General features: G+C 44.0%; 1 protein-coding gene across 2 annotated transcripts in view; it reads left to right on the plus strand.

The window, feature by feature from the left end:
- The window catches only part of DDX31 (DEAD-box helicase 31), a 49,073-nt gene extending 45,434 nt beyond the window's left edge, over positions 1-3,639 (plus strand). For both annotated transcript variants that reach the window (XM_007425197.4, XM_015887561.3), the window contains exon 20: positions 1,298-3,639. In XM_007425197.4, the coding sequence (XP_007425259.1) occupies positions 1,298-1,439 (142 nt within the window). In that variant the 3' untranslated portion in view covers positions 1,440-3,639. The remainder of the gene's footprint in view (positions 1-1,297) is intronic.
- Positions 3,640-12,984: the final 9,345 nt, after the last annotated feature.

Here is a 12,984-nt window from a genome sequence, read left to right on the forward strand (position 1 = left end):
AAATGTCCAGAGAATTAAAAAAGCAGAACAGAATTAACCCCGAGGCAAAGAGGGAAGTAAAAAGAAAAAAAAATCGAATATGCCATCTCATCTTCTCAACAACCCTGTAAGGTAGGCTTTGGAATCGGGAACCCACAGGAAACCATTTGTTTTCCTTCATGTTCTTCTCCACTTCTAATTATTTCACATCCTTGGGAATTTTGGCTTTAAATCTTGAAGGAAGGAACCTCTGGATGTCAGTACGATCAAATGCCCATTGTGGGGCGGCTGTGAGTTCAAGAGAACTGAACATCTCAGAGTCTACCCACTTCGTAAAAAGAACTAAACCTCTTTGCTTTGGAGAAGAAGAGAGCAAAAATCAACTCCTTGGAAAGGCTGGTTTGTCTATTTGGGTCTAAAAACCAAAAGCAAAAATTCCTTTTTTTTTTTTTTTACATCGCCTTCTTTGGTGCCTCCATCTGCTGTTTCCCCTTTTTGTAAAATAGAAAAAGATCCTGCCCAGTATGGAAAGAATTCATTCTCTCATTAAGAAAAATGCTACCTAAGACTGGAGCAGGGCATAAACTTTTGGCTCGAAGCGCCAAACGGGATAAAACGCGGGATCTTTTTTTTTCTTGGTGCGGCTATAAATATTTGCTTTTTAAAAGCTCGCCTGCAATCCTTTAGAGCAGTTCTGGAGGGGATGAGAAGTGGGAGAAGTTGATTAAATTGTGTATGTTGGCAGACAGAATTTCTTTTTTTTCTTTTGATTTTACAGGAGAATTTTGCTAACAGGCGAAGCGCCTGCCTCTCCTATTGTTTTTTTTAATACCACTATTTTTATATCCTTTAATTAAAAATAAGTGTATCGGAAGCTGGCTTGCTACAAAGCCGTGCCCTGCCTGCACATGAATTTATAAGAATTCATTTATTGGTCACGCAGTTTAAAAGTATCTGCCTTATTGCTTATTATCATGGTGGGGTTTTTTACCCTACCTTTCCTGCTGCTAATTTTATTATCAGGTCCATCAGTTTCTTTCTTTTAATTTGACCGTGCAGGCCTCCTTTAATATTCCCTTGCTTTTTATCGTTCAGTTCCGTTATTGCCTTGATGATGACCGTTCGTTTTTTTTTTTTAAATGTGGTCGACAAAATAAAACTTCTGGTGGACTTTTAGAGACTTTTAGAGACTTTAGAGATGCATGGGTTGGTGGCCTTGGAAAAGGCGATCGATAAAGCCTTTGCTCCCGGAAACCTAAGCCCTAAAATCTTTTTTATTCTTTATTTCTCATCTCTCTCTCTCTCTCTTTTTGACCAGGCGTGACCTTCTCGAGAAGACTCAAGTCAAACCCCGTCTGAATATTGCCTTTGAATATTCAAGTGGTTTGGATTCTCCGGCTTCGAAGGTCAAGAGGAAAAAACGGCTGATAAAATTGGGGGAGCAGAATTCTCCCAGCTGATTTGGGAATTTTCAATGGCTGGAGGGCAGGATTGGAAAACAGCTGGGGGATGGGAAGACCGAACCCCAAGAAGTCCCCTTCCTTCCTGAACTAGAAGAGAAGACAAACCAGGTTCAACCAGGGTTATCCCCCACTCAATTAAAGACGCATTGGTGATAAGGCGGTGGTGTCTTACCTGAACTTTTCAGCTCAAATCCATTGCCAGCATGGAGAAGAAATCTTGGGGTGCTTCAGGGAGGAGTTTGGGGAAAGCCTGCAAGCAGACACGCCAAAGGAAGCTGGGATTTCATTTCATCGGGTTGCATTTTAAGGAAAAAAGGTTCAACCAGGAATACCCTCCACTCAATGAAAGATGTTTCGTTTCCTTTAATTGGGTTGCGTTTAAAAAAAAAAACTAGGATCAACCAGGGTTATCCTCCCCTGAAAGAAAGACCCATTGGTGATAAGGCATTTGCATCTTTTCTGACTTTTGGGGGGTCCAAATTGGCTGGCAGCGTGGAGGGGAAAAAAATCAGGGTGCTTTATGGAGGAGTTTAGGGAAAGCCTGCAGACAGGCAAGTCAAAGGAAGTTGGGATTTGATATCATTGGGTTTTAATATGTCAGTTTATCGGTCTGTTCCTTCTCCCGGTGTCCCCCAGATACTTTGGATTAGAGTTTGCCCCGTCTCAGATCATCGGTCCACCTGGTTTGAACTCTTGGCAGGTGGGGTCCCAGAAACCCTGGCAAGGCAGTAAGTTGGGGAAGGCTGAGACAGCCCATAATATTCCTCAACGAGGGACAACAGCTTGGCAGTCTCCACACCACTCTGAGAAGATTATAGAATACAGCAGGATTTGAATCCAGAGCCTCTCCTGCATCTGTAAGGGGTAGTCTTGGCTAAAGTTGGCAGTGAAGCAGGAACTGTCCTGATCTAGTTAGCAATACAGTAATAAAAAAATGATCCCAACATTTTGTTTTTTCGTCTGTGAGATGAGACGTTTCCTGTGCTCAGTCAGGCAGGCTCTTCCATTCTAGGTTTCCGCTCAAACCGGTTCAAGGACCAATCTGCAGAGCCCAAAGTTTCTAGTCCTTAAGCTTGTGAAAAGAGGTTGGATCCTCAAACTGCTGGTGCTTTAAATGAAACCCATGACTTTCCCATTGACGCCTCTTAAAAGTTTTTATAACTTTTGGGCAAAGGTTTCTTAGTGAAGCAAGCTTTAGTTTATCACACTTTTGATGATAGATAGATATTGATAGAGAAATGCTTTCATTCCAGTATGTTCTGTAATCTATCTTGTGATGTGCTGGTCCTCAATGCTGTTCACCCAAAATATTTATCTAGTGGCCCAATTCACCCCTTTTCTGGATCCATACAATACATTGAACCATAAATGAAAACCATAATAACCCAAGCAGGCTGGATTGACATATCATTATGCAACTAGGACCAGTGAGAGTCAGGTTTGAGTTTATTCACAGCCCCTGGGGGTCTTTGGGCCCAGCCTACCTCACAGGCCTGTTGGGGAGGAAATGCGAGTGCCAGCTATGCCACCTTGAGCTCTTCAAGGAAAGGGGAAATCCAAACAGCCGTAGCACTTTGGGTGAATACGTTGGCTGGGTCCTTACCTGATGGGCTTCAACATATGCCCGTAGCCACGACGTCGCTAAGGGGTGCAGCCAGATTGTGCTGTCGAGTCTGTGGCTGGCTAAAGATACCCCCAGCCTTCACGAATGCCCGGGCTGCTTTGCAGAACCCAAACTCCTCTTTAAAACGAGGGGAACGTTCAAGCTCCTGGCAGTAAATCGTTGCTTTCTGCTACGCGAAGAGACTTTTTGAAAAAAGGGCGATGCAGGCCATTCACTTCAGCTGGGAAGGGTTGCCCTACTGAATTTGCTTTGGAAGGAGAGTCCAGGGTTCGAATCTGGGCGGGGGGGAGCAACCTTTGTGAACGGAGAAGCCTTTCCGTGCCAAAGATTTGGACCGCGCGCCCGAGCTGCTCTCCAAATCCCAAAGCTACAGACCAGTCTCTCCCCAGAAAGCTTGCTTTTGTGTGGCTTCATACGTGGGGCTGCGCAAGATGCTTTCCAGGTAGAATTTCATCCCGTCTCCAGCTGGAAATAGACCGAGCGTCAGAGTCACGCAAAGCCCGTGTCAGAATTGAGAACGAATCTTAACATTGGTGTTTGTTTCCGAATGAAACGCAGGCAGTCTGGGGGAGGGAGGGGGGGAAAAAGAGCTTTCTGCAGAAGAGAAATGTCATTTCAGCATGTGACTGTATTAATCGAGAGCTTGACAATCAACATTTCTAAGTGCCTTCGAAAGATCTCCCTGAAAATGTACCATTTTCTTCCCTTTAATGTGGCTCTTTGTTCAGGTTTTAAGTGACATCCGCAACTTGGTTTTTCCTAGTTCTGCCTCAGCAGTCGAGGCGGCTATGAAGCTGTAAGGTTGTCTGTTGGAATAAAAGGCTCTTAAAAGATGGTTTTAATGTGCGATCGGATTTCTTTTGGGTTGCACAGAACAAGGGAGCACTCAGGGGTGCATCGGGAAACCTCCTGCGACGGCAGGTAATTCTCTTCGAACCCCCGTGCTTGATTCGCTCAACTGTTCTATGGTTTTGCTTCTTGGGTTGTGAGAACTCGGGCAATGGTGGCTTATCGACAGACCACACTTCAACAAACCTGGGCTTTGTATGATGTACGAACCCAGCCAGACCGCAGATCTGCAAAGCTTCGTCCCTGCAAATCCAAATCATGATAGGTGGCATATCATGCTTGTAAGCCCCCTTGAGAGGGTTGGGATCTTGAAAGGTGAGATAGAAACCATAACTGGGAAAAAAGGGAAGGGCAATAGCTACATTGATGAGTCAGGGGAAACCCCTGGTGGGCTTTTTGCTGAAAAAGGAAAAAAAAAAATGAACGTGTGATTTATGGTTTGATGATGAGAAAGGGTAGACTATGGAAAGAAGGAAATCATGGTGTAACCTTAAAGAGGGTAAAATATAAATGTAACTGCTGTTAAGACTGGAAGCCACTTCTTTGTAACCTCCCCTCCCTTCCCTTCCCTTCCCTTCTCCTTTCCCCTTTCCCCTTCCCCCTTCCCCCTTCCCCCTTTCCTTTCTTTTCCTTTTTCCTTTCCTCTTTCCTCTTTCCTCTAACCTTCCCTTCCCCCTTTCATCTTTCCTTTTTCCTTTCTTTCCCTTTTTCCTTTCCTTTCCTCTTTCCTCTTTCCTCTTTCCTCTTTCCTTTCCTCTTTCCTTCCCTTCCCTTCCCTTCCTTCCCTTCCCTTCCCTTCCCTTCCCTTCCCTTCCCTTCCCCCTTTCCCCTTTCCCCTTTCCTCTTTCCTTTCCTTGCCTCTTTCCTCTTTCCTCTTTCCTCTTTCCTTTCCTCTTTTCCTTCCCTTCTCTTCCCTTCCCCTTTCCTCTTTCCTCTTTCCTCTTTCCTCTAACCTTCCCTTCCCTTCCCCCTTTCCTCTTTCCTCTTTCCTTTTTCCTTTCTTTCCCTTTTTCCTTTCCTTGCCTCTTTCCTTTCCTCTTTCCCTTCCCTTCCCCCTTCCCCCTTTCCTCTTTCCTCTAACCTTCCCTTCCCCTTTCCTCTTTCCTTTTTCCTTTCCTTGCCTCTTTCCTCTTTCCTTTCCTCTTTTCTCTTTCCTCTTTTCCTTCCCTTCCCTTCCCTTCCCTTCCCTTCCCTTCCCTTCCCTTCCCTTCCCCTTTCCTCTTTCTTCTTTCCTCTAACCTTCCCTTCCCCCTTTCCTCTTTCCTCTTTCCTTTTTCCTTTTTCCTTTCCCTTTTTCCTTTCCTTGTCTCTTTCCTCTTTCCTTTCCTCTTTCCCTTCCCTTCTCATCCCTTCCCTTTCTTTCCCTTTTTCCTTTCCTCTTTCCTCTCCCCTTCCCTTCCCTTTCCTCTTTCCTTTTTCCTTCCATTCCCTTCCCTTTTCCTATTTCTTTCTTTGCACTTTTTTTTCACTGACATTACTTTTCCTTACTTCCCTTACTTTTCCCTTTCAATATTTGTAAAGCTTTTATTCTTTTCAAAATTCCTTCAGTAAAAATTATATAAAAGAAAAGGAAAAAAAGGAACGAAAAGATGGAAAGCTGGATCAGCGGGTCATGCAGAAGTGTAGCACAAAGACTCTGAGAGGGCTGTCTTGTATTTTCAAGAAATGACAGGCCTAAATTATTTTGCAGGTCAGTTATCTGCAAAACTCTTAATAGCACCTCCTCCTCCTCTTCCATTCAACATTAAGTCCTGTTGAATTCCCAGGGTCTTACTTTCCCATAAATGAGCGCAGCTTTTTGGAACAGATTTTCAATTTCGCCCAGAACTGGAGACTGTAACCTTTCCATTTTACCACAAACTAACCTCTAGCGATGTCATTTCAAACTGATTTTAAATTTAAGCCCCCCTTTTTTTGGGGGGGGGGAGGCCAAGATTCCAGTTCCTCCCCAGACGTGTCTCGAGGAAACAGATTTTCATCTTGTGGCTTTTCCAGGTGTCCAAAGAGTTGTCATTCATTAACGTGCGCGGGGCCGTCGGCCGCAGTTGCAAGAATAATTAAATTGCCCAGCATCTCTACAGATTTCCATTTCTAGGTGTGTAAGACAGTGGCTGGATTATTCCCCCCCTACCCTGCTTTTCTCTCCCCTTTTCAAAATGATAAAAGTCCAAGTTGTTCCTTTGATAGATTTTTAATATGATTTTAAGAGAGTTTTGTTTGGCCTCTTTCTTAGGCAATAAGATTAAATTTAAAGCACTTATCCCCTGGGTTTAAGTCAATCCATGTAGGCCCTGCCTCGGACAGGAGGCCTCTTTGTATTGAGGGGAGGGGGGGTCCCTCTGTTTGCAGTGCCTCTGAAAAGAGACTGCTGTCCCACTTCATTAACCCTAAGCTGGGGACAATCTTCTCGCCTTGTCCGCCTTTGCACACCCACACCTTTTTTATAAGCACGCACACAAACTCACTCATATGCTCACCCTAAAGCCGAGGATTTTCCAGATCCCCCCACCCCCCCCCACCCCCCAGTTGTCGCTTTGTTATGCAAAATTGTCATCTTTCACAATACCAAGGCAAGGCGGACTGAATGAATTACAGCTGATTTTGGAGCCATACACATTCCGAGTATAACCCCTCAAGCTCTCTTTTCAAAGTTTTTCTGTCTTTCTGTCTTTCTGTCTGTCTGTCTGTCTGTCTGTCTGTCTTTCTATCTATCTATCTATCTATCTATCTATCTATCTATCTATCTATCTATCTATCTATCTATCTATACCATCCATCCATCCATCATCCATATCTATCTGTCATCTATTTCTGTATCATCTATATCTATCGTCTATATCATCCATCCATCCATCCATCCATCCATCCATCCATCCATCCATCCATCCATCCATCTATCTATCTATCTATCTATCTATCTATCTATCTATCTATCTATCTATCTATCATCTATCTATATCTATCATTTATCCATCCATCCGTCCATCCGTCCGTCATTGTCTTTCTCTTTGTGGAATGTAATGGAAAATCAAAGAAATTTTGACAGATTTTAGAGACAGGCTGGCCCCTCGCAATATCCCCTTTTTCCTTGAAGAAGAAATTAAATAAATCAGAGTTGCAGCATTCAAGTAACATACCCAATCTGAACTAAATCATTCCCGTGTTTGGCTTCCCACAATGTGCGAACCCGGCCAGAATCTCCGTTCTGAGAAACACTTTTTAGGACAAAGAGTTTTGCAATGGTTGGAGAGGCGAATCACAGATTTTCAAAGGAGATTCATTGCAAGGGCTGTTTGGAATATTGTGGGTGTCGGGCAGTTGTGTAATGTTTCTCCGAAGAGAGACAGGAAAAGAACTCACATTTACCCAAGAATCAAAGACTGAGTTAAGCTTATCAGATCTGATACATTTGCATGATGTAATAAGCTTGGTCTGAATCTTGGTGAATCTTGGTGAGGTACGGTTGATGGTGGTTGATACAAGATGCACGATATTGCATGATACAGTAAGCTTGATTAGGTTGAATCTTGGTGAGTTTTGGTTGAGAGTGGTTTAGTTGGTTTGCATGATATAATAACCTTGGTTTAATACTGCTGGCTGGGGAGTTCTGGGAGTCAAAGTCCACCCATCTTAAAGTTGATATGGTTGAGAAACCCTGGTTTATATCCTCTTGATTTCAAGAGTCTACCTCAATCCAATCTAGGGCTTCTCTGCACATAGATGTCCCATCTGCCTTCACCCCTGAAGACCCATCGTTGTATTCTCACAACGTACTGAGACAGGCCAGACCAAGCTGCTACCTTTGGACATGCTAAGCTTACTTAGTTTTAATTTTGAGCAACAACTGGTCAAAGTTGGTCCATCATGCAGAAAGAAGGGTTCTGGGTATTATATCAATCCAAAACATGGTTTAGGAACCGGGATGGTGATGTGAATGCAGTCCCCAAACTCCAAACTAGCTAAGTGTGTAGAACCAATCCAACCTACCGAGGGGAGGGGGGGGGCTTCCTTTACATTATGGTGTTGTGCAAACCCACACAACTGGATGCATGGAGTAAATCCTGGATGGGTGGACCACAGACGAGCATCTCTTCCTAAATCTGAGAAGCGAGGCCTTTCTTTCCAACTTCTCCAGCTTCCGAAACCCGGGCCCCGAGCGAGCATCAATCTGAATATCTTGGCCTTCAACTTGGGGAGGAAAATGATGCAAGGAGGGAAAGTGGGGGGGGGGGCACACTGATCTGGCAAAGACCTGCTGCTCTTTTAAAAGGCTCGCAATCCATCTGCCACCTTCCCAAGCGGAGGGGGGAAGGAAAAAAAAAATCTCCAAACTGTCTCGGAGACCAGCTGGTGGGGAGAAGCTGGCCGAAGGCAGACGAGGAATACATTCCTGTCCTCGTTCTTTCTCTCTTGCACCCCCCCCCCCACGTTTCCATGATTATTAAAGGGGGGGGATCCATTTAGTTTTGCCCAAGTGATAATTTACAGCCATTATCCTGTTTTGAAGACCAGCATTAATAATTTACCCAGCAAGGTTGGGAAAGGGGGGGGGGCAACATCTTCCTTATGGCTCCCTCCTGCCCTGAGCTTTTTGCTCCAAGCTGCAAGGGGGTGGGGGCATGGATGAGTTGAGGGAAGGGGAGGAGAGACCCCCCCCCCATGGGGGGTTCCTAAAAAACAGAGAGGTGGAAAAGGCACCGTTAACGTCTCCTCCCCACCACTGGCCAAATTAGATGGCTTGCGTGAAGATTTTTGCCTTAGGTTGTGCAATCTTTTAGGTGGCTTTCCCACAATACACACAACTAGCCCAATTAAAGACGGAGTTGTTGCATTGCACAACTTACCAAGCTGGGTTAGGGTTCAGAGTGGAGGAAGATGTTTTGTGGGAATTGGATCTGTTTGATTTCTTTTTGAGTTGGCACGTTTCAGCAAAGTATTGATCCAAGAACCAAGTTAAGTGTGTGAGAAACCAACCTTACTATGGCCATATCTGTCTGGAGCAAACCCCCAATGTGATCTACCTTACAGGGTTATTGTACGGATGAACAGTGAAGTCTCCCTCCAGTGAAGCTGGGCTCCTGGTAATTAAACGGAAACTCCTTTGAGGTTTTCTTAATCACAGTGTTGTCGCTGATGACTTGGGGATATTTCAAATGTTACAGTTTCCGCAGCCCTTGGATTCCTTGTCTCCCATCCAAGTTTCTCACTGGGTCCAGCCCTACTCAGTTTTTTCAAAGTCAGACAAGGAAGGATGGGGAAGGAAAGTGAGTGCAGTAAGTAAACTCTAGGGATTGTCAAATTGTAATATTTTATAATGTAATAGCAGAAAATTCTGCCATGGATAGATAGCTACTAAGATAGTTCGATAGATACTAAGATAGATGGATAGATAGGTACTAAGATAGATATGGGATCCTTCATCGACTCCTCTTCTTGCAAAAATATTTTGATATAGAGACTGGTCTCTGCTTCGCTGCCTAGCTGTCAGCCCCCCTAGGCAGACCACACCAAGAAATCAACTCCCCAGGAAGGCTAAAACTACTTTTATTGAGATGGGCTATCATAACAGCATCTTGCAAGTCAGATTGTGCTGGACCTCCTCCCCCTTCTTATACTCCTGTGAAGTAGGGAGGTGTCTGTCTGAGCCACTTCTGAATGTTACCTGGATGTTCTGGGCTTAAAAAATGTTTCATCCCCATTTGCTTTGGGAATAGTTCCTGCCTATCTTCTTCAAGGCCATTGTTCCTATTCTCTAGACTAGCCTGTAGCTGACCTTGTTCCTGGCGAGCTAAGCAGGAATGGACCTGGTTAGAATTTAGATGGGAGACCAATTCCAGGGTGGCTAGATTGGGAAGCTGATAAAATAATTCCTGGAAGACGACAACAGCAACCCACTTCTGTTGCCATCTAGAAATCTCCGTGGATCTGTTGGTGGTGTCAGCAGGAGTCAAACTCAGGTTGAAGGCAATCCAAGAGCTAAAATGGAGAGTGGTCATTTGCATGTCTTACAAGTCTGGACCAGATGATGGTGTCTCATTCAAATGAGTCCTACCTATTACAGGAATATAGTCACTGTGTTTGGTTGGTTCAAGGTGTGTGATGTGAGGACTGGCCCCGTTGTGTGTTGCATTTCTTCTCCTTCAATCCCAATTCTAAAAGGCAGAACCTGCTGGGAACTCACAAACACATCCATGTCATTTGATCAGCAATGGTAGAGAAGTGATTCTCTACCATCTTCTTTCAGGATCTTTTCAACTCCTCAGTTTAACCTACAACTCCGGGATAGCGTGGTGTCTCCCATCCACGGACCAACCAGACGCCTGCCAGCTTAGCTTCCAACTCCACTAGATTTTAGACCTGCGCAAATTTGGGTTCAAACGTTCTTGGCTTGTGTGGAGAAATCCAGGAGAAGACAGAAAGAGCCTTGGATTTTTGTAAGTCAGGTTTTTTCAGAGGGAGACAGGGTTTTCCCACCAGGATGTTAATAGAAATGTCTTCATTTAGCAGATTAGCAAAGGAGAGATGTTCCTTTGATGAACCAGCATTTGAGGAGAACCTATCTGATTTCATATTTCCGAATGGTTACGCAAGCCTGTTCAAAATACGCCCTTTGATAAAAATGCACGATGTGTTAGGAAATTGCTAGCTAAAGCAGTTTTAACATCTCTCTATTTGGATCTATGTGTTTTCTGTTTATTTCAGATTATTGTGTATTGTAATTTTAATTGATTTTAATTGTTCTGTAAACCGCCCAGAGTCATTTCAACGAGATGGGCGGTGACAAATTGGATGTCTAAATAAAAAAATTAAGCAATAGGCAAATAAGATGTAAATGTTTTAGAGATGGGAGGCAAGTCTAGAACAAACTTTTTTAAAAAGTTCTTTCCAAGGTGGGAATGGGAAGAGCAAAATATATTCCTGGAAACAGGGGAAGTCCAAATGGACAGGTTTGCAGAAGCTGGGAAGTGAAATTGACAGATTTGCTCACGGCCAAGGTCCAGCCAATACCAAAAGAGAAGCAGCACTGAGTTCAATGGGACTTATTCCTATAAATTTGCAAGGGGGGAATATGCAGATTCCTACCCAATGGGTTGGTTTGCTTACTTTTTATTAAGACGAGAGGTAGATTTTTAAACAGGCTGAATGCCAGCAAAATATTTCCTCCACCGGTGAGAAGAATGGATGCTTTTCCCCCGTGCAGACTCCTTCATGTTTTCCAACATGTTTTGATGTTTCAACAAAAGGTGCTGCTGGTGGAAATGAAAAGGCTTCAAAATGACCCCATCTGTTTGTAAAGAAGTTTATTTCCACATTTAAAAAAGAGAAAGAGAGAGATCTTTTTAATCTGATTTCTTCTAAAGCAGAATTCTTCTTTTCTTCTTCTTCTTCCATTATAAAATCCGGAAAAGAGAATTCCACAATGGTACAGACTTACAAGACTCACTTACACAAATACACCCTTGGGGTTCACCATAAATAATATACTTCTGTGTACACAATTATTTACAACAGCAACCAAAACAAAAATAGTAATAATAATAAAAAAAAACCCCACCGACCTCTTTTTTAAAAAGAAGGTACATCGTCTTGAAAATCCTTGGTTTAGCATAAAAGGATTTCTTTCACGCTAGACTAGGATACAATCTGTGTGGCTTTGTTCCCCTGGCTAGGGAGGAATGGAATTGTTCTACGGGCATACACCCAACTGCAAAAGAAATATATATATATATAGGATCTCTTTCCAGGCTCAATTTTTCTCATTCAGTCTTGGCTAGAAGACACCCTGAAATCAGACCAGAGAGTTGACATTCAAAAAGCATCAGTAGATGTGGCCTTCAAAGGAATATTAGCTCTAAGGAACTAAAACAAAACGTATAGGGAAACAGCCTCTGTTTTCCCCGGCTAGAATACGTTCATGGGAAGAACTGGAGGATTAATGAAATAAAATGAGCAGAGGACATCTTTGATGGGCCTCAGCTCTCCCAACTTGGTGGCCCTCTGGTTCAAAATGGACTCTTAATTGCCATCGTCCCAGCCCGCATGCTAGCTGAGTCTTCAAGAAAGTAGTAGCACCAACACTGGGAGGTCATTAAAGTGGGGGATGACAAGTTAGTGATGAGATGGGCTCTAAGTTCCAGCAGATGTTGATAGACCCCTGTTCCAGCAGATGTTGATAGACCCCTGTTCCAGCAGATGTTGATAGACCCCTGTTCCAGATCTGGTGGGTGACCAGATCTGAGCTGCAAAGATCCATAGGGCCAGTAGATGGCAGGAAAGACCAGATGTGCCCCTAGTGATCTTCGAATGTTGAAGGCCAGTTCTGGTAACCCTCTTGAAGCTACTGAGAACCAGTTTCCTACAAGATCCCGAGGCTCCTAGGTCCACCATTTCAAAACTGATTTCCCTTGTCTGGTTTCCCTTCTTTTGTAGCTGAAATCAGAAAAATCAGCTCTTAGTTTTATGGGATCAGCAGGACATGTCTTTCCTCTGACCCAGTATTTCAAGCGGGGTTTTTGTTCCACTGTGTGTTTGCTAAATGTTTGCATTTCCTTTCTTCTTTCTCTTCCTGCCAACAGGGCACAATTTGGGTTGTTATTCTATCTGGGGATTTAAAACAACCAGCCCGCCTTATGACCGCAGCAAGGAACTGAGGCTGCAAAGTGTCACAACTTGGAGACAACCAAGGTTTGTTGAGATTTACTGTCCAGTGGACACGCGTGTGATGACACCGTGGAGCTTCCAATTCCATCTGGCACATGTTTGAAATGTTCTTTTTTGCTGTACTGGGCCGACTTTCCTGGGAAGTGGGGCGGCCCTATCGTTAGACAAGACAGACATTTGTCCAGTAGCTGTGCTAGAGAATGGCCCTTGGGAGTAAAGCCAGGGGTCTACCTCCTTTTCTGCAATGGGGTCGGGACAATTTGGGGGGGGGGGTAAGAAGGTGGGAAAGGAGCAAAGAGGGACTCTCAGCTCAGAAAACCAAAAATCAAATTATGTGCAATGCCGATTTTTCAGGAAAAACATTTCTCTGTTGGCAAAGGAAGGGGCGGTCTCCAGAAGCAGTTGCAA

This window comes from Python bivittatus, unplaced genomic scaffold, assembly GCF_059951505.1.
Source record: "Python bivittatus isolate LINGU-HERP-01145 unplaced genomic scaffold, Pbiv_v1 ctg000160_np1212, whole genome shotgun sequence".
NCBI classification, from domain to species: Eukaryota; Metazoa; Chordata; class Lepidosauria; order Squamata; family Pythonidae; genus Python; species Python bivittatus.